The sequence below is a fragment of the Erithacus rubecula genome (assembly GCF_903797595.1).
Source record: "Erithacus rubecula genome assembly, contig: scaffold_300_arrow_ctg1, whole genome shotgun sequence".
NCBI lineage: Eukaryota > Metazoa > Chordata > Aves > Passeriformes > Muscicapidae > Erithacus > Erithacus rubecula.
Window position 1 is genome coordinate 1 of NW_027636028.1, and position 21395 is coordinate 21395.

Genomic DNA, 21395 nt, shown 5'->3' on the forward strand with positions numbered 1-21395 from the left:
GAGGCACCATGAAAAGGAAAGCAAGAGCCCCCATTCGGCCGTGAGTTTTGCCATAAGGATTGCAGGATGGCAAATTTGAGGACTGACCAGCAGCAGAACTGCTCTTTCAGAGTCAGCTGGGATGGGTTCAAGCCCGTGGCTCCACGGGATGTGTCTCTTGACACACCACTTGCCTTTCTTACCTTTGCTTCCTTCTTGCTTTCAGAAAAATCAACGTTGGCAGTGACTTTCAGGCCGAGCTCCCCGAGCTGCAGAGCAGACCGCCCAGTGACGATGAAGAGCCTGCATCCCTGGTCTGGAAGCCCTGGGGGGATGATGACTCTGACATGGACAAACCTGACAGAGGTGGCTGCCCAGCTTTTCTTCCACCCCTGAGATATCTGCATGTGTAAAACTCTCCTCTTTTGCTCAAAAGGCAGCTTTGTGCATGCTATGCTTTTCTCCTTGTCTCAACTATCGTCCCACGTGGCCATGTTAGAGGCAAGGAGAATGCTCTGTTTGTGCAGCAGAGCAGAAAAATGAACAACTTTCCTGTTCTCAAACTTGGTTGGTGCCATTTGCCACTGGAAGAAGGGAGATTGGCAAATGCCTCATTTTAGAGAATATGGTTTGAAGGGAGAGCCAGCACTAAATGGGCCCTTGCTTCAGCTGCCCCTTTCTTTGCTCTCCTTTTCATGCTCTCCAACCTGCTGTCTTCCGCTCCTGCGCTTTCCTTCTCCCTTGTATCTCATCCTTTCCCCTTCCTTGGCTCCAGCCTGACTTGCGGTGGGATTTTGTTGTGCTTGCAGTAAGAGAACTGTTGGACATGGCCAGCTCCCGCGGCTTTCCCAGGGCAGCAGCTAACCTGGAGCTCGCCCTGCACTGCCTGCACCAGGCACGCGGCAGCGTTCCGGTAAGGAGCGGTTCTGTGGGCACAGGGAAGAGGGGACAGGGAAGAATGACTAAGGCCTGGCCACTGGGACAGCCTTTCCTGGCTGCTCCTTGAAGAGCAGAGTTAAGAAGAAGTGCAGCTGCCTGCTGTGTCTCCTCCACCTGTGTCAGGGCTCAGCCCAAATGGCTCCAGCAGGGACAACATCTCTCCTGGAGGCACTGGCCCAGGGTCCCACAGCCTGCTGCCTTGCAAACCTCCGGGAGATCTTGGTTCTCCAAAACATTTTGGGGTGGATTGAGGGAAAACTCCCAGAAGCCTCAGCAAGGTGAGACAATTCTGGGTGTAGGAAGAGCAAAATACTGAAGTTGGTGAGCCACATGCCACTCTTGGGGAGCACAACTAAAGGACTGGGTAGCAAAAAGGAGGGATTGGCAGCAAATCACAAGGTTTGACCCATAAGAGATCCAGTGGAAGGAATGCCTGAAGAGGCAAAGTAGATGAAAGGCAGAGTTTATGTTTCTTGGCTCTTTTGCATGCGGTGGGGCAGCTGAAGCATGTGTCCCTTTGATCTTGCAGGAGGCTCTGGAGATGTTGCTCTCAGGGGGACCTGCGACACCTCAAGGCCACCCCTTGGCTGATTACCATTACGCAGGTAAGCAAAGCAGAGCTTGTTCCTTCACTCACAGCTGCTGCCGTCCCCTCAGCTGCCATGTCAGGCGTTTACGCTTCAACGGCAACACCTGCACAAGGTCTCGTCTTCTCTGGGGGCGGGGAAAGCAGCAGCATCCAGTCCTTCAGCCTGACTCCCTTCCTGTGCTTTTTTCCCTGGGCAATGCCTGCTCTTGCCTTCCTTACTTTCTGAGGGAGCAGACGTGCACAGGTGAATGATGGATAGCGCCGATTGCCTCTTGGGGGCCAGTGGGATCTACCTCGAGTGGCAAGAAGCATCAATTTACCTGCTGCTTTTATTTGCCAGGCTCTGACAGATGGACTCCTGAGGAGAAGGAGTCCTTCCAAAAGGCTTTTCGCACCTATGGCAAGGATTTTAATCTCATCCAGAAGCAGGTAAAGCCATAGGATGTTCTTAACACTGGCAGATCATAAGAGGGAAATGTTGCTTATTTCTGGTTCCAAATACTGCAATTCAGTCTCGCTCTTCTCCTAGATGAAAAATATTGGAATAATAAAGATATGGGGCATCCCTTTTCCTGCGGATGAAAATCCTGTGTGAAAGCAGTGATTGTGCCTCTCCAACCCTTTCCTCCAAGCTCTTTTGGAAGACACAGGTTTATTCTGTCACATTTGTCGCATGCTTGTGCTGCTGCTTCCTCAACATATTGTGCCGGGAGGACTGGAAGGGAAAGAAAAACTGTGCTGGGTGGATTTGTTGTTGATCTGTGCATCATGTGTGTTATGCATTACGCAGCATAATCCACGACTTTCCACGTGGCAGAATGCCTCTTTTACTCCCTATTTATTTCATTCTATGCCCTACTCCACTTACTCCATGCTTTTACTTCCTCGTTTACCCCATCCTCTACTTCTTCTCCCACCCACACTACAGGATGGCCATTTCACATTCCTCCTTTTTCTCTTCACAATAGATTCCAAGTAAGACTGTGGCACAGTGTGTGGAGTACTACTACTCCTGGAAAAAAGAACATAGACTTGCCCACACTCTTGCTCAGGTGAGTGGGAAGAAAGTCAAGACAAGGCAGCAGTGTCAAGAAACTGAGAGAAAAGGACAAAACCTGCTGGCGAACCATGTGAGGCACAGCTCTGCCAGGTCCCATGCCCTGGGAAAGGCACAGCGGATGCTGCCATGATCTTCGTTGTGCTGCTGCTCTGAAATAGGGAATTCTGGAGCATCCCTTTGACCCAACCAAGCAGCACCTTCACCAAAATCGGCTTTGACTCTTTGTAGACTGGTTTTTCAGGGACTGGCACCTTCACTGATGCCAATCAGATCCTTCAATTCCCACCGCTTGCTAACATCTCCATTCCCGACTGCATTTGTGGAGGAAACATAGGGATAGAGAGATGTTAGGCAGAGAGGTATATTAAAAAAATGTCGATCTGAAGACACAGACATATTTAACTCAGGCCTGTGGGCAGTAGAAAGGAGGTGTTTTTTCCTGCAAGGTGCTGTGTTGACACCCCACCAGCACAGCCCACCTCCAAATCCAGGCATTTTCTCAGCTCTTCAGGGTTTGGAGCAATTTCCTTAGGCCACGAGATTTTTGCGCTGGACGCTCTGATTTCCAGCTTTGTGGGAGGAAGGAAATATTGATGAGGATCCTTTATTTTCCAGACGGTGCGTGAAGCAAAGAGGAGCCAAAGCCCTCCCAGAAAGGAGCCTGGGGAGACAGGCAAGAGAAGGCGCAAGAGGGCCTGCAAGGCGGAGTGTCCCTGCTGCCAACCGGCCCAGCCGCCCCGCTCAGCGGGAGGCCCCTTTCCCTGCGGGCAGTGCCAACGGTGCGCAACTTCTTCCTCTGGCTGCTCACAGCCCGGCCCTGGCACTAAAACACGCTGGCCCTTCCCAAAGGCACCACGGGGCAAGCCCAGGCCACTTGGGGGATGGCCCCTCGCAGCCATGCTCAACGTGCTGACAGCCCGCTTTCAACCCAAACTGCTCACTTAAAGCCCAGCATTCAGACTGAAACCTTGCCGTGCCCCAACAAGGCACAGCTCAAACAAGTAGGAATAGGCACACCAGAGCTTGCTTTGATGCTGCTGCTGGAATTCAAAAGAGGTTGAGGCAAAAAGAGAAAAAATCGCAAGGAACTGAAACAACAAGGATTCATGGTGCTGAAAAATTCACCTAGGTGTCTCAGCCTGGAAAGACAGAAATACATAGAGAAATGGAAATCTGGGAGATGGGTTTAATGGTGTGCATTGAATGAACAATGGATGGTTTGTTTCCTATCTTCCAGGGTGTTTGCAACCACGAAGGGGAGGAATGCACACAGGAGAAGACATCACCCACAGAAGGAAGCAGAAGAGCCTCTCGCTAAGAAGAGAAAACCAAATTAGCCCTGCAGCTGTCCAGGCCCAGCAAGAGTTAGACATCAAGAGGAATAGATGGAAATAGGATGGTTTCTGAAGATGTTAGGCTGCTTTATTTTTCCCTTTAGTTTACTAGATAGGCATTTCTCAATTGATTAGCTAAGATTTGTTAGTATTATTAGAATTTGATTAGTAGTATTAAATTTATCCGTAAATGTAGGAGGTTTGGTGTTATTGGCTATGTTCCTTCTTTCCTTGTTTAGTCTGTGTTAAGTTAAAAGCTGTCTTGTTCATTAAACCAAAGTTTGTTCCGCTTTGTCTTTTGTCTGTATGAAATCCTCAAGCAATGTTTGTTCCATTGGTTTGGTGTTACAAACACAGCATTTGCCCCGAGAGAAGAATCTGGGCACGTGCCTCCTCCCGCAGGCCCAGCCCCTTGCTCAGCCGGCGGGACTTACAAAGGTTGTCCCCATTCCTGCCAATGCAATAACTGTGGGGTTTCATCCTTAGATTCCTGAAAATCTCACTTGGGGCTGCAAAGGGAGGCTTTGTTTAATTCAGGCAATTGGGTCTAAATGACTTGGCCTTGTCTCACTAGGCTTGCAGGGATAAAAGCTGTGGGCTTTAGTCCTTTAACCCAGCAACAAAGCTTTCCTGAGTTTTGGTGCACAGGTGGACTTGGCCGCATCCAAGGACTTTTCTAACCTCTCTGATTCTGTAACATTAATAGCCACGTGCACTAAAAAAAAAGCAGTAGTTCAGTTCAGTTTCTCCTGAAAGGACCAGCCTCCCACTCTGGGCCTCGAGCAACCTCCTCATCCGAAGCAAAGCGCGTGTGAACATTACCCTCTCACTTCTCACAGCTTTGGCATCTGCACCAAAGAACCATGAAACCGCCCCTTTAGGTGGCCCAGGAAAAGGCATTCCCTGGCCAGGCTTTGGGAGCAGGGGCTTGGGAGCAGGGAAGGAGGGGTGGCAAGGCAGGGGCGATTGCCAGGCTGCTTCTGGGACACTGACACAAGCTTGCCCTTGTCTGATGCAGCCAGGCAGCATTTGGAGCCTACAAAGTATCGGCTTTGCAGTGGGCCTTGTTACAGCTGCCCCCTCCCTTTGCTGCTGTCTGTGGAACAAGCAGCCTGGGAAGGAAGCAACATTTGCTTTGCTTAACCTCAGGCAGGAAAGCAACCAAACCTGCTGGGTTTTGCCGTATCTGGGACATAAGTAGGAAAACAAATGGGAAGACCATTGGTGTGAAACAGGAATTCTGTTACTGTTAGTCTCCTAGAGGAATCCAACAGGCTTTTGAGATGAACATTTGGCTCCTTCAAGGGAGCGGGAAGAAAGACCTAGGAATTCTGCATCAATCCATTGTTAAGGAATTGCTGCTGGCCTGTCCCCATCATTTACCCTGGAAAACAACCTGTTGCTCCAAGTTTCAAGGAATGAGTGTTGAGCTGAGAGACCAGCTCAGGACCCCAAAGGAGGGAAAACACCAGGCAACATTATTAGGCACCAGACAGTTTAGAAAGGGCCAGCACGAATGCCTCCACTTTGAGAGAAAGCTTTGGAGTTGGTTCTCCACAGAACAACTTGCAATTTCTTGCTCCTCTCAGAGCCAAAAGAAAGGCAGCAGCACGAGTCCTTCTGCTTCTCCATGAAACAGGGGATTGAAGGGTTAAATAGAATGAAGAATAGAACATATGGTGTCAATTATTTAAGGAATACACATAGGAGACCCCTGATTTATAGATTTTGATGGCCTTGCGAAATGAAGGGGGCCCCTCTTCGTAAAAGTGCAGAGTCTGCAAAATATCACAACCAAGAGACTACAGCGCACGCGTAGAAAGACAAGGTGAGAAGTTCAACAGCGAGGAAGACTGCTGTTCTTCATCATTTCCAGCCCACCGACTCATCTAGAGACCACCGACCCAATAAACTACGCAGCAGCAATGAATATGCAGCTGATTTCCATACGGAGCGGGGAGCAGGCGGGGCAGAGAATCAATATGTATAGGTGATTTAGAATATGCATGAACTTCCGAGATAAATAGAAGATTAGAAATCATGTAAGGTACACAGGATTTGGGAAGATGCTCTCCCCCTGCGTCCAGCGCTGAATAAAATATGTACCTACTCCACAACTTTATAGGTTGTGAAGTTTATCTCCGTGCTTCATCCAGTGCAGGCAATGTGCTCTGGGTCTTTGACAGAGCCAGGCTCCTGCACAGCTGCAGCTGGAGGCACCTTAGAGAGAAGCACAGAGGAGGAGACCCAGAGCTGCCCCTGCACTGCTTTGCCCCATCCAGAGGACTGAGCACAAATGCCCAACAGGAGGACGATGCTCAGAGCAAACTTGCACCAGAAGCAGTAAAATAGGCAAAGATGGCTCATTGCTGTTTGCGTCCCCTGGGCGCCCTGGGGTTCTGCATGGAATGTTGGCTGTGCCCGTAGCAACCGGCGTTGTCTCCTCCTGCTGCGGCCGTTGGTGGAACGCTGGTGGAGCAGCGGCGCAGCAGCAGCTGCAGCATCTGCTCCTCAGTGCCCCTGAGCACACACCTTCTGGCCTCAGCGCCAGCTCTGGCCTCTGCATCCACACCCTCATCTCCTCATCAGCCGCCAGGCATCCCCGCAGCACTCTGCCACTCCCCAAGGTAAGGAAATCCCCGTTTGCCCCCAAACCACCAACAGAAAGACAGGAGGCTCCAGCTGCCTGTCCCACCACCCATGACACCCATGGTCTGTGCTCACTTTCCCCAGAGCAGGATACACATGACAGTGGGCTCCAACTTCTCTAGGAATACTGATGCCTCCAGTTGAAATGCAGACCATTCCCTAGGTGACGCAGAGAGGTGTCATGGGGCAATTGCAGATTCTTATCCACTGATGATCCCATTCAAAGTGCTTGGTACCCACTGAAGTCCTAAAACTATGTTGCCGTGACACCAAAACCATCTGCTCCTTACTGAGGAGTTCAGGGCTTTGGTGGCAACAAATCCTCTTGTGCTCTGGCTCTGCTCACACTTCCACCAAAGCTTTAAAACCACAAAGATGGAACTTCTCCTCCATGATCCCTGCTGTTCAGGACATGCAAGCAGTTGCAAAAGCTTGTCCTCCAATACTGGCTTTCACCTACAAAAAACAGTCTGGTTACAGCCATTATTATGTACTTACATACTTTCCTCACTGACAGATACATAATCCTTTGATATCTTTAGAGATTTTTTTCTCTGCAATCTCCATGGGATCTCTTTTCTCTAGAGATATTGGTACACATTTCTTGATGTTTTTCAGTGCTTGTAGGGCTGGTTCTGCATCTCGGTCAGAGGCAGCCGTGCAATACCACCTTGTGTGGTTCTCCTCAACAACACAATCACAGTATCACCAAATTCGCATGGTTGAAATAGATCCACAAAATTCCTGCACAGGACAGTCTCAAGAATCACACCCTGTGCCCAAGAGCAATGTCCAAACAATTCTTGAGCTCTGGCAGCCTTGCTGCTGTCACCCCTTTCCTGAGGAGCCTGTTCCAGTGCCCAAATTTCCACCTAAGGCTCCCCTGGCACAACTTCCATGCCGTTCCTTTGCGTCTTCTCTCTGGCCCCAAGACTGAAGGCAGCAGTGCATGCTTTCCTGCTTCCCCTCTTGAGGATACTGCAGCCATCTGGGGGTCCTGCCTCAGAAGTTGCAAGTGAAATGTAGCAATTACAGCAAACTGAGGGTTGTTGGGACAGAGGAATTGGTGGTTTGCAATGCTGAGGATGGGAAGGAAGGCTCTGGACAAGTGGCGGCAGAATGATTTTTATCTGCAGCATTCTTTTCATCTCTTTCAGGTGGAAAGGAGAGGCACCATGAAAAGGAAAGCAAGAGCCCCCATTCGGCCGTGAGTTTTGCCATAAGGATTGCAGGATGGCAAATTTGAGGACTGACCAGCAGCAGAACTGCTCTTTCGGAGTCAGCTGGGATGGGTTCAAGCCCGTGGCTCCACGGGATGTGTCTCTTGACACACCACTTGCCTTTCTTACCTTTGCTTCCTTCTTGCTTTCAGAAAAATCAACGTTGGCAGTGACTTTCAGGCCGAGCTCCCCGAGCTGCAGAGCAGACCGCCCAGTGACGATGAAGAGCCTGCATCCCTGGTCTGGAAGCCCTGGGGGGATGATGACTCTGACATAGACAAACCTGACAGAGGTGGCTGCCCAGCTTTTCTTCCACCCCTGAGATATCTGCATGTGTAAAACTCTCCTCTTTTGCTCAAAAGGCAGCTTTGTGCATGCTATGCTCTTCTCCTTGTCTCAACTATCGTCCCACATGGCCATGTTAGAGGCAAGGAGAATGCTCTGTTTGTGCAGCAGAGCAGAAAAATGAACAACTTTCCTGTTCTCAGACTTGGTTGGTGCCATTTGCCACTGGAAGAAGGGAGATTGGCAAATGCCTCATTTTAGAGAATATGGTTTGAAGGGAGAGCCAGCACTAAATGGGCCCCTGCTTCAGCTGCCCCTTTCTTTGCTCTCCTTTTCATGCTCTCCAACCTGCTGTCTTCCGCTCCTGCGCTTTCCTTCTCCCTTGTATCTCATCCTTTCCCCTTCCTTGGCTCCAGCCTGACTTGCGGTGGGATTTTGTTGTGCTTGCAGTAAGAGAACTGTTGGACATGGCCAGCTCCCGCGGCTTTCCCAGGGCAGCAGCTAACCTGGAGCTCGCCCTGCACTGCCTGCACCAGGCACACGGCAGCGTTCCGGTAAGGAGCGGTTCTGTGGGCACAGGGAAGAGGGGACAGGGAAGAATGACTAAGGCCTGGCCACTGGGACAGCCTTTCCTGGCTGCTCCTTGAAGAGCAGAGTTAAGAAGAAGTGCAGCTGCCTGCTGTGTCTCCTCCACCTGTGTCAGGGCTCAGCCCAAATGGCTCCAGCAGGGACAACATCTCTCCTGGAGGCACTGGCCCAGGGTCCCACAGCCTGCTGCCTTGCAAACCTCCGGGAGATCTTGGTTCTCCAAAACATTTTGGGGTGGATTGAGGGAAAACTCCCAGAAGCCTCAGCAAGGTGAGACAATTCTGGGTGTAGGAAGAGCAAAATACTGAAGTTGGTGAGCCACATGCCACTCTTGGGGAGCACAACTAAAGGACTGGGTAGCAAAAAGGAGGGATTGGCAGCAAATCACAAGGTTTGACCCATAAGAGATCCAGTGGAAGGAATGCCTGAAGAGGCAAAGTAGATGAAAGGCAGAGTTTATGTTTCTTGGCTCTTTTGCATGCGGTGGGGCAGCTGAAGCATGTGTCCCTTTGATCTTGCAGGAGGCTCTGGAGATGTTGCTCTCAGGGGGACCTGCGACACCTCAAGGCCACCCCTTGGCTGATTACCATTACGCAGGTAAGCAAAGCAGAGCTTGTTCCTTCACTCACAGCTGCTGCCGTCCCCTCAGCTGCCATGTCAGGCGTTTACGCTTCAACGGCAACACCTGCACAAGGTCTCGTCTTCTCTGGGGGCGGGGAAAGCAGCAGCATCCAGTCCTTCAGCCTGACTCCCTTCCTGTGCTTTTTTCCCTGGGCAATGCCTGCTCTTGCCTTCCTTACTTTCTGAGGGAGCAGACGTGCACAGGTGAATGATGGATAGCGCCGATTGCCTCTTGGGGGCCAGTGGGATCTACCTCGAGTGGCAAGAAGCATCAATTTACCTGCTGCTTTTATTTGCCAGGCTCTGACAGATGGACTCCTGAGGAGAAGGAGTCCTTCCAAAAGGCTTTTCGCACCTATGGCAAGGATTTTAATCTCATCCAGAAGCAGGTAAAGCCATAGGATGTTCTTAACACTGGCAGATCATAAGAGGGAAATGTTGCTTATTTCTGGTTCCAAATACTGCAATTCAGTCTCGCTCTTCTCCTAGATGAAAAATATTGGAATAATAAAGATATGGGGCATCCCTTTTCCTGCGGATGAAAATCCTGTGTGAAAGCAGTGATTGTGCCTCTCCAACCCTTTCCTCCAAGCTCTTTTGGAAGACACAGGTTTATTCTGTCACATTTGTCGCATGCTTGTGCTGCTGCTTCCTCAACATATTGTGCCGGGAGGACTGGAAGGGAAAGAAAAACTGTGCTGGGTGGATTTGTTGTTGATCTGTGCATCATGTGTGTTATGCATTACGCAGCATAATCCACGACTTTCCACGTGGCAGAATGCCTCTTTTACTCCCTATTTATTTCATTCTATGCCCTACTCCACTTACTCCATGCTTTTACTTCCTCGTTTACCCCATCCTCTACTTCTTCTCCCACCCACACTACAGGATGGCCATTTCACATTCCTCCTTTTTCTCTTCACAATAGATTCCAAGTAAGACTGTGGCACAGTGTGTGGAGTACTACTACTCCTGGAAAAAAGAACATAGACTTGCCCACACTCTTGCTCAGGTGAGTGGGAAGAAAGTCAAGACAAGGCAGCAGTGTCAAGAAACTGAGAGAAAAGGACAAAACCTGCTGGCGAACCATGTGAGGCACAGCTCTGCCAGGTCCCATGCCCTGGGAAAGGCACAGCGGATGCTGCCATGATCTTCGTTGTGCTGCTGCTCTGAAATAGGGAATTCTGGAGCATCCCTTTGACCCAACCAAGCAGCACCTTCACCAAAATCGGCTTTGACTCTTTGTAGACTGGTTTTTCAGGGACTGGCACCTTCACTGATGCCAATCAGATCCTTCAATTCCCACCGCTTGCTAACATCTCCATTCCCGACTGCATTTGTGGAGGAAACATAGGGATAGAGAGATGTTAGGCAGAGAGGTATATTAAAAAAATGTCGATCTGAAGACACAGACATATTTAACTCAGGCCTGTGGGCAGTAGAAAGGAGGTGTTTTTTCCTGCAAGGTGCTGTGTTGACACCCCACCAGCACAGCCCACCTCCAAATCCAGGCATTTTCTCAGCTCTTCAGGGTTTGGAGCAATTTCCTTAGGCCACTGAGATTTTTGCGCTGGACGCTCTGATTTCCAGCTTTGTGGGAGGAAGGAAATATTGATGAGGATCCTTTATTTTCCAGACGGTGCGTGAAGCAAAGAGGAGCCAAAGCCCTCCCAGAAAGGAGCCTGGGGAGACAGGCAAGAGAAGGCGCAAGAGGGCCTGCAAGGCGGAGTGTCCCTGCTGCCAACCGGCCCAGCCGCCCCGCTCAGCGGGAGGCCCCTTTCCCTGCGGGCAGTGCCAACGGTGCGCAACTTCTTCCTCTGGCTGCTCACAGCCCGGCCCTGGCACTAAAACACGCTGGCCCTTCCCAAAGGCACCACGGGGCAAGCCCAGGCCACTTGGGGGATGGCCCCTCGCAGCCATGCTCAACGTGCTGACAGCCCGCTTTCAACCCAAACTGCTCACTTAAAGCCCAGCATTCAGACTGAAACCTTGCCGTGCCCCAACAAGGGACGGCTCAAACAAGTAGGAATAGGCACACCAGAGCTTGCTTTGATGCTGCTGCTGGAATTCAAAAGAGGTTGAGGCAAAAAGAGAAAGAAATCGCAAGGAACTGAAACAACAAAGATTCATGGTGCTGAAAAATTCACCTAGGTGTCTCAGCCTGGAAAGACAGAGAAATGCATAGAGAAATGGAAATCTGGGAGATGGGTTTAATGGTGTGCATTGAATGAACAATGGATGATTTGTTTCCTATCTTCCAGGGTGTTTGCAACCATGAAAGGGAGGAACACACACAGGAGAAGACATCACCCACAGAAGGAAGCAGAGCCTCTCGCCAAGAAGAAAAAAACAAATTAGCCCTGCAGCTGTCCAGGCCCAGCAAGAGTTAGACTAGAGGACTAGATGGAAATAGGATGGACTAGATGGAAATAGGATGGTTTCTGAAGATGTTAGGCTGCTTTATTTTTCCCTTTAGTTTACTAGATAGACATTTCTCAATTGATTAGCTAAGATTTGTTAGTATTATTAGAATTTGATTAGTAGTATTAGATTTATCAGTAAATGTAGGAGGTTTTGTGTTATTGGCTATGCTCCTTCTTTCCTTATTTAGTCTGTGTTAAGTTAAAAGCAGTCTTGTTCATTAAACCAAAGTTTGTTCCGTTTTGTCTTTTGTCTGTATGAAATCCTCAAGCAATGTTTGTTCCATTGGTTTGGTGTTACAAACACAGCATTTGCCCCGAGAGAAGAATCTGGGCACGTGCCTCCTCCCGCAGGCCCAGCCCCTTGCTCAGCTGGCGGGACTTACAAAGGTGTGTCCCTATTCCTGCCAATGCAATAACTGTGGGGTTTCATCCTTAGATTCCTGAAAATCTCACCTGGGGCTGCAAAGGGAGGCTTTGTTTAATTCAGGCAATTGGGTCTAAATGACTTGGCCTTGTCTCACTATGCTTGCAGGGATAAAAGCTGTGGGCTTTAGTCCTTTAACCCAGCAACAAAGCTTTCCTGAGTTTTGGTGCACAGGTGGACTTGGCCGCATCCAAGGACTTTTCTAACCTCTCTGATTCTGTAACATTAATAGTCACGTGCACTAAAAAGAAAGCAGTAGTTCAGTTCAGTTTCTCCTGAAAGGACCAGCCTCCCACTCTGGGCCTCGAGCAACCTCCTCATCCGAAGCAAAGCGCGTGTGAACATTACCCTCTCACTTCTCACAGCTTTGGCATCTGCACCAAAGAAGCATCAAACTCGCCCCTTTAGCTGGCCCAGGAAAAGGCATTCCCTGGCCAGGCTTTGGGAGCAGGGGCTGGGGAGCAGGGAAGGAGGGGTGGCAAGGCAGGGGCAATTGCCAGGCTGCTTCTGGGACACTGACACAAGCTTGCCCTTGTCTGATGCAGCCAGGCAGCATTTGGAGCCTACAAAGTATGGGCTTTGCAGTGGGCCTTGTTACAGCTGCCCCCTCCCTTTGCTGCTGTCTGTGGAACAAGCAGCCTGGGAAGGAAGCAACATTTGCTTTACTTAACCTCAGGCAGGAAAGCAACCAAACCTGCTGGGTTTTGCTGTATCTGGGACATAAGTAGGAAAACAAATGGGAAGACCATTGGTGTGAAACAGGAATTCTGTTACTGTTAGTCTCCTAGAGGAATCCAACAGGCTTTTGAGATGAACATTTGGCTCCTTCAAGGGAGCGGGAAGAAAGACCTAGGAATTCTGCATCAATCCCTTGCTATGGAATTGCTGCTGGACTGTCCCCATCATTTACCCTGGAAAACAACCTGTTGCTCCAAGTTTCAAGGAATGACTGTTGAGCTAAGACACCAGCGCAGGACCCCAAAGGAGGGAAAACACCAGGCAACATTATTAGGCACCAGACAGTTTAGAAAGGGCCAGCACGAATGCCTCCACTTTGAGAGAAAGCTTTGGAGTTGGTTCTCCACAGAACAACTTGCAATTTCTTGCTCCTCTCAGAGTCAAAAGAAAGGCAGCAGCACGAGTCCTTCTGCTTCTCCATGAAACAGGGGATTGAAAGGTTAAATAGAATGAAGAATAGAACATATGGTGTCAATTATTTAAGGAATACACATAGGAGACCCCTGATTTATAGATTTTGCTGGCCTTGCAAAATGAAAGGGGTCCCTCTTCGTAAAAGTGCAGAGTCTGCAAAATATCACAACCGAGAGACCACAGCGCATGCGTAGAAAGACAAGGTGAGAAGTTCAACAGCGAGGAAGACTGCTGTTCTTCATCATTTCAGCCCACCGACTCATCTAGAGACCACTGACCCAATAAACTACGCAGCCGCAATGAATATGCAGCTGATTTCCATACGGAGCGGGGAACAGGCGGGGCAGATAATCAATATGTATAGGCGATTTAGAATATGCATGAACTTCCTAGATAAATAGAAGATTAGAAATCATGTAAGGTATGCAGGATTTGGGAAGATGCTCTCCCCCTGCGTCCAGTGCTGAATAAAATACGTACCTACTCCACAATTTTATAGGTTGTGAAGTTTATTTCCGTGCTTCAAGAAAAGTAGAAGAGGGATTGAAAGCAGTAAGGTTATATCGTAGTAGGGGTGCATATTAAGGGAGACACTGAATAGGTGAAATGGGAAGTCTGAACCTCCCAAGTGCTTTAGCCAGTGGGGAGAGGGAGATGGAGATGCAGCCCGGAAAATGAGGCAGCGTTTTAGAGACCGCATGGCAAATGCCGCATGGCCTCTAACTTTGTTCGTTAATAAAATCACTTTTACAGGACTCCTCTGTCTCCTTTGTGCACACAAACCTCTGGCCACGTGAATTTTCCCGCTTAGCCCCGGGGCCTCTCTCAAACATCCCTTGCCCGACTCGACCTCCCGCCGGGGCTGCAGGAGGCTCCCGGCTCCATCCCGCACTCACTCCCAGCTCCCACCGACCGCAGCTCCCGCTCACCCCGAGCTCCCGGCGGGTCAGGGCAGCAGCGGCTCCTTGGCCCGATGCCCGGGCCGGGCCCAGCGCAGAGCCGCTCCTCAGACGAGGGTTCCAAGAAATGGCGGAGCGCATGGGAAAGATCGTGCACAGAGCCCGCCCCTCGCTGCGATTGGCCGATTCTGCCGTCACTCCTCCTTCTCGCGCGCTGATTGAGCAAAACCGGGACAGGCCCGACCCCCGTTCCTCCACTGTCATGATCCCCCCTTAAAAGGGGCCTTTGGGGCTGTGGCCCCACAAACACCCTAAAATGGAGAGGAAAAAGCACCCTTGTAGTGGTGGGATCCCCCCGAAAAGAACCGTGAAAATAGAAAAACTTCTCTTCAAATGGACCTGAAGAGCCTTAATCACCCTCAAGAGGGACAGGATCCCCTCCTGTGCTGGGGCCGCTCCGAGCCGGGAACTCTCCCGTTCGCTGCACTCGGGGGAGCCCCGAACGACGACGGGTCCTGGGCTGAGCCCCCCACTCAGCCGGGGGTGCGGAGGGAACTGGGGGGCTGGGACGGGGCTTGGGGGTCCTGGGGTTAACTGGGGGACCCTCAGTGGGTCCCACTTCCTGCTGTCCCCCCTCTCCCACCTCTTTCCCATTTTCACCTTCAAGGGTCCGCTCCCCTCAGCCGGGTTTGGGGGTGACCCAGCCCTTTCCCTTCGTGTCCCGGCCCGGCCATGCGGCCAGAGGGTTGGAGGAAGGGGAGGAGGAGGAGGAGGAGAGACAGAGGAGGAAGGATAAGGAGGATTGAGAGGAGGCACCACGTGCGTTCCCCGCTCTCTGTATCCGCAGCTCCTTCGCCCCCAGACCATCGCCCCCCGCATCCCGCAGGTGCCGGGGAGGGGAAGCTCGCCCCAAATATCCTGGGTGGTTTTTTTGAAGAGGGAGGGATAATTGGAGATGACACGAAATAGATTTGTGTTATAAATGCATGACACGTTGTTGGCTCTTTGCAAGTATTGGGATAAATGCTATATGTATAATGTTAAAATAGCATTTTTATATGGATATAATCTTGGTTAATAGTACAAGTCAGACATAAGTTTTTTAGAGATAGTATGCTTAAACCACCCGCTTAGTCAAAGATAACAGCCCGTGAACATGTGATGGGGACCCTGCAGCTGACAAGACAATTATCAACACTCACGGACTGGGACCAGCACCCTAATTAAAAGGGATAAGGAGAAGAATAAAACCACAAGCCAAGAAACATGCATGCTCTAAAAAGGCGGACCCAATGAATGGCCATGCTGAACAGTTCCCAGAAACAGCTGACTATGTATGAAGGTCTATGAATATGTAACAAAAGGATGGATCGTAAAAGGTATCTAAAGGGGTGTTCCCGAAGCAGCAGTGTGCTCTTGGCACCATGCCAAGCACCCGGCCGTTTTCACCCTTTGCTTTATGTATGTCTCCTATTCTCTTTTTTATTAAAACTTTTACTTCTCCCAAAGCAGTGAACCGTGTTTTTCACAGCTGGGGTCTCTTCTGGGATCAACACCTCGCCTCCAAGACCCCAGGGGTCCCAGAGCGAGGGGCACACCTCACCCGATTTCGGTGGCCTCGCTCCGCTTCCCCTGGTGTGGATTGGGGTTTGCAGGTCAGACTACCCGAAGGACAAAAAGGAGACAGATAAAGCAACAGGAGAAGAGCTCCCTAAGACCTTGGCATTAGCCTCACAATTCCTGTGCATGAAGAGCCTGACAATAAAAAGGATTGTAAGTAATGTTCGGGGACCAGGAGAGGATGAGTGGTGTGTGTGAGACGCGGGCTGGTCACCCCAGACCTGCGAAGCGAGTGCGGAGTTTCCGAGAGCTGTCATGAGACACTCAGACAGTGAGGAAACGAGGAGAGAGAAAAAGAGTGAAAGAATTCCCCCCCATGGGAGGGGCTGAGGACTCCTTGGAGGGAGCCGAGGGTTTCCTGGTACAACCCACTGGGAAACAGGAACAAACATACAAACAAAAAAGAGCTGCTGGATTGATGAAGAAAAATCCAAGGAACGTGGGCTTTCATTGGTGCTATGTCAAGGACCTAAGACATCTGGGCTTTGAAGGTTTTATACCCCTAAGTAAATGTTAAGAACTACCTTCAAAAGTAAGAGGTACCTTATTTTTGTGTTTGCACCTTGTTGTGAGTGAGTGTGAATGAATCAAACTGTATATGGTACTGATTATTGATTATAATTTTATAAAGTGAGGTGGAACACACTGTTGTGGGGAAGAGAGGAGTAATATTGCAGTGTTGGGGAAGTAGGAAATAGGCCAGGGGCAAATAGATAAAATCTTGAGAGATGGGACAAAACAATAGTAAAAAAGGCTCAGGAGAAACAGGGGATAAAAAGGTGCCGGTAGAAACACCTGAAGACAGACCCTTGGAAATTATGCTAGATAATTGGGAGGGTGATCCTTCTACATGAGAAAAGGAAAAAGTATAGATGATTCAGTTTTGTATGATAGAATGGGCGAAAACGGAAATAAGATCTGACCATGTTTTCTGGCCAAGATATGGGTCTTACGAGGCTTGGATTTGCCAGGCTTTAAACACATTTGTAAATTCAAAAGAACTGGTTAACCCGGAAGAAGGAGAATATGCTGCATGCTGGATAAGAGAAAAAGAGCCACTGGGAGTAAAAGTTTATAAAACATCAGAAATTCAAAAGAAAGATAAAAAGTGGGACCCCCTAGAAGTGTTGCCTGCCCCGTTCCCCCAGCCCCGCATGCTCTGGCCCCGCCCCGGCTGCCCTGGATCCCCCACCAGCACCGGCAGCGCCGCTCCCGCCGCCTTTATGGGACAATTCCCAGGGCAGCGCTCCCGGCCCTGCCGGCAGCACAGGCAGCGCCGCTCCCGCCGCTGCTCCCGCCGCTGCTCCCGCTGTGGCTCCCGCCCCAGCACCGCGCCAGCAGCGCCAGCGGCTCCGCTCCCGCCCGCCTGTTCCGCAGCCGCCCCGCCTGTCCCGTTCCCGGCCGGCCCTGGCCCATCCGTGCTGGACTCCGCCGCTCCGGCTGCCGCAGCCCATGCGCTGCCCGGGCCCCGCTCCGGTACCGCCGCAAGGATCTGCCTGGTCAGCGGCTCTGGGGGCAGCCCTGCCCACACCCCGTCCCCATCCTCGGGGAACTCAGGCAGGGAACGCCAACCTCTGTTCCCTTACCAACAATGGACTCGGCTGTCCAAAGCGCCTCTACCCTTAAAGGAGAAGCGCCATACCAAGAAACAAGGAGTTTTATTAAACGGCAGACTTCCTCGGATGCTTCCCCAAAATTAGAAAAGAGCATTGGAACTTTTAAAATAGGTCCCCAGAAGGAGGAATTAGAGTTTATGATTGACACAGGGGCAGAAAGAACCGGCCTATTAAAAGCCCCAAAAGGCTGTAATATAAATAAAGCACAGGACAAGTAACAGGGGCAAAAGGAGAAGAGTTCACAGTGCCTATCATTAAAGATATAATAATTGAGGGAGAACAACAATTTGGCTGGGAGATGTCTTATTGGTTCCTGGGGCAGGCAGCAACTTATTAGGGAGAGATTTACAGGTAAAGCAGGGAATGGAGGAAATACCAGAAGAAGGGAGAATGACAGACAGAATTTTAAACGTGGAGGATAATGAAAAAATAAATAAAAATGTGTGGGCCTGGGAAAGGAAATAGGGGAGGGCTCATGCAGTGCCCTTGGCCCAGCCAGGATGGGACCAGAGGTGAGGAATGTGCTTTACTCTGCAGCCAAGAACAATGGCTTGTCCTGGAGCCTTTAGCAGAAGGTGCCTGGGGAGACTCGAGGCTGAGCATTAGAATTCTAGAGTCAAAGTTACACAAAGTCTGAAGCAAACTACACTCACAAAAAAACCCACAAAAACCCAACAAAATCTTATCTGCCTATAACAAGAAAGTTCAATCCACCTCAAAAGAAATTAGTACAAAAGCACAACTCCTCCTGGCACCCTGACTCCCCGTGCTGGGGTTGATGTTTAAAGAAAAGGCTCCTCTACCCACCACGCCACCCACACCACATGGAGCCCATGGATTGCTCTCATCACACAGCACGGCCGGATTAGAAACACAAATCACCCTGAAATTTTAAAAACACTTAAAACTGGCCACAGAATAAAAACTTTAGTCTCACTAACAAAAAGGAGCAGAAACAAGTAACCCAGGCTAAAAAGCTCCTCCATACAACCAACTACCAGCACAAGAAACACGCTGTGCTCTTGTCACTGACAGTTTCTGTCTCATGGTTGAGATGAACCAGAAGTGTAAAGGGGCCGCAGGGAGCCCCACACGACGAGTCACACAAGCTACTGAAGGAGAAGGTGAATCAAGTGCACTTGCTGAACTCAAAGCCATTCAGCTGGCCCTGGACACTGCTGACAGAGAGAACTGGCCAAAGCTCTACCTTTATACTGAATCATAAATAGTAACCAATGCTCTGTGGAGTGAGCTAAGAAGGTAAAAAAAGGCCAGCTAGCAACATAAAGGAAAACCAATTGAGGCTGCTGATGAGTGCAAAAACATTGCCACTCAGACAAACTCTCTGTAAATGTCCGTCATGTAGACAGTCACGTCCTCAAAAGTCAGAATAATAAAGAACACTAAAACAAGGAGCAAGTAGATCAAGCTGCAAAAATAGAGATGTCACCAATAAATTTAGATTAGCAACATAAGGGAGAGTTGTTCCTAGCTCAATAGGCTGATACTGCCTCAAGCCATCAAGGCAAAAATGCCACCTATAAGTAGGCACAAAACTGAAAAGCAGGTTTAACTATAAATTGCATTTCTCAAGTTATGCATAACTGTAAGACGTGCTAAAATCAAGCAAGCCAAGCCCATACAGCCACTCTAATATGGGGGGCAGTATTCCAAATATAAGTATAAAGAAGCCCAGCAAATGAACGACATCACACTGCCTCAAACCCCCCAAGGCAAGTGCTACGTGATCACAATTATAGAAGCCACCACTAGATCATTAGAAACCCACCCTGTACCTCACACTACTACTCAAAACACTGTCTGAAGCCCAAAAAAGCAAGTCCTATAAAGACACAGCACCCCTGAGAGAATTGTCAGACAAGAGGACCCATTTCAAAAACAGCCTTAGAAACACCTCAGCCAAAAAACAGGATATTGAATAAATAGATCGTATCCCTTATCACACACCAGCTGTCAGGAAAGTTGAACTGTACAACAGACTATTTAAAATTACCCTAAAGGTACATGGCAGGGAAACATCCAAAAATTGAGAAATGAACTTAACAAAAGCCACCTAACTAGTCAACACCTGAGAGTCCATCACTCAAGCAAGTCCTGCCCAGTCTGAAGCCTTGCACACAGTGCATGGGGATAAAGTCCCTAGAGTACACATAAAAGGTATTTGAAGACTGTTTAGATCTGGTCCACCTCAAGCAAAGGCAAACCAATCCGTATAATTGGTTTTGCTCAAAAACCTAGTTATACTTACTAGGTAATGCAGAAAGATAAAGAAACCCATTGAGTACCACAGAAAAACCTAATCTTAAGTGAGAACTGTCTGTAAAATATCTCAGTGGATAAAAATATATAGCAGAGTTGAAAGAAGGTATTAATTAGGGTAGGATGCAGATGGTAATAGAATAAGGAGTAGATAATATCTTAAGTTGCAATGCAAGATGCAAGCAGAAGTATACATTCTATCAGCATCTGCTGAAACCAGGTGGAGCAGGGCTCCTTATCTCTTCCATGACCCATCCCTCACAACTCCTCCCCACAAGGAGTTACACCTTATGGGAGATGCCCCAGCCAAGGAGAAAAGCAAAGTATTTCCCATCTAAATAAAATCTGCAATTTGAAACATCAGAGCAACCTTTCCCACTAAATTCCCAGAAGAAGACCAGGCCTATCTTCATCACCACTAGATGTTAAAAAAGTAACTACACCCTTTTCCAAATCATTGCTTCAACAAAATCACATCTGTCGCTCCAAGAAAACCATTATTCAGACTGTAACCAACACCCTGAGCAACAGGGTTACAGGTTGCATCCTGAACTTGCCAGTGTTTTGGTCTTTGTATTACTAGACTTTTACTTTCATTTTCCCAATGAAAAACTGCTATTCTAAATCCAATATCTTTGCCAGAAAGCTCCTTAATTTCCAAGTCATATTAATTTAGAGGGAGGGAGTTTCCATTTTCTGTTTCAAGAGAAGCTCCAGAGCTCCTCAGCAGACACCTGTCTGTCAAACCAAGACAGTGCCCTGCTGCAGCTCCATCCCCATGGCAGGATCCGCGCTGGATGATCCCCAGGGACCCCCGGTGGGCAGAGCCCCCCTGAGCCCTGGTGCTGCTGATCCGTGTTGGGAAGACACCTGGCTGCGGGCTGTACACCCTCCCCGTGGCCTGGATTTTCTCTGCATTTCTCTTTGTCCTTCCCAAACACCCAAACCCAGGGTAAAAATACAGATATTAAAGAACGACCTGCTTGGGGACACGGGGGGATCTTCCACGGGGATGCGGGGGATGCTCGGTTCCAGGGATTTGAGGGGCCCTGGGCGGGACCTGGGGGTTGCTCAAGGCCTTGGGCACCCCAATTCCAGCGGCTCTGGCTGCGCTGGCAGAGGAGGAGGAGCGGGAGGAAGAGGAAAAACGGGAAGAGACGGAAGAGAAGCAGCGGGAGGAAGAGGAGGGACACAGGAGGAGCGGCAGGAAGAGGAGGAGCGATTTTGGAACCTCACGCTTTTGCCGCACGCCCGCACAGACCGCAGCGTCCCCCGGGACGGCAGAATCGCCCCCGCAAGAACCCGCAGGTGAGCGGGGAGGGGGAGCTCCCTCCAAATCCATCATGGGGGGCTCCGGGAGGCTTTTATTTTTCGTTTCAGGGGATGTTTAGATCTTGCAGGATCCTAAAGCCGACCCGGAAATGGCCCTGGCGGGATCTTGGCTGCTCCCATGTGGGATCGCCCGGTAGCGGCGGGGAGGGGGCGATATCAGTTCTGGGGATCCCTGGCAGAGCCAGGGGGGAAGGCGGGAGCCCCGGAGCTGGGAGAGCGCAGATAGGCGATCCCGGAGCCGGGGGACCCCCGGCAGCCTGGAGGGGTGTGGGAGGTTGGTGCTGAGCGGGCTCCAGGCCCCCGAGGCTGAAAGGGGCGCTGACTGCTCCAGCTGCCCTTGGGCAGAGCCACCATCAAACCCAACGCGATCAGCCCTTGTTTCCCC

The 21395-nt window shown here is 50.0% G+C and overlaps 1 protein-coding gene and 2 long non-coding RNA genes across 3 annotated transcripts; all 3 read left to right on the plus strand.

Annotated features, from left to right (window-relative positions):
• LOC306815937 lies at positions 1-822 on the plus strand. The gene is made up of 3 exons (XR_013777532.1): positions 1-40; positions 206-345; positions 789-822. It is a non-coding gene; the product is annotated as an uncharacterized lncRNA (long non-coding RNA).
• On the plus strand, positions 821-1936 carry LOC306815936. Its single transcript, XR_013777531.1, has 3 exons — positions 821-892; positions 1448-1523; positions 1848-1936. It is a non-coding gene; the product is annotated as an uncharacterized lncRNA (long non-coding RNA).
• Positions 1937-6309: 4373 nt separating this feature from the next.
• On the plus strand, positions 6310-14439 carry LOC306815938 (zinc finger protein 541-like; the record flags this gene model as incomplete). Its single annotated transcript, XM_079332429.1, has 9 exons — positions 6310-6528; positions 7708-7757; positions 7923-8062; positions 8506-8609; positions 9165-9240; positions 9565-9653; positions 10193-10276; positions 10901-11064; positions 14256-14439. The coding sequence occupies 9 exons, from the start codon at positions 6310-6312 to the stop codon at positions 14437-14439; spliced, it is 1110 nt and encodes a 369-aa protein (XP_079188555.1).
• Positions 14440-21395: the final 6956 nt, after the last annotated feature.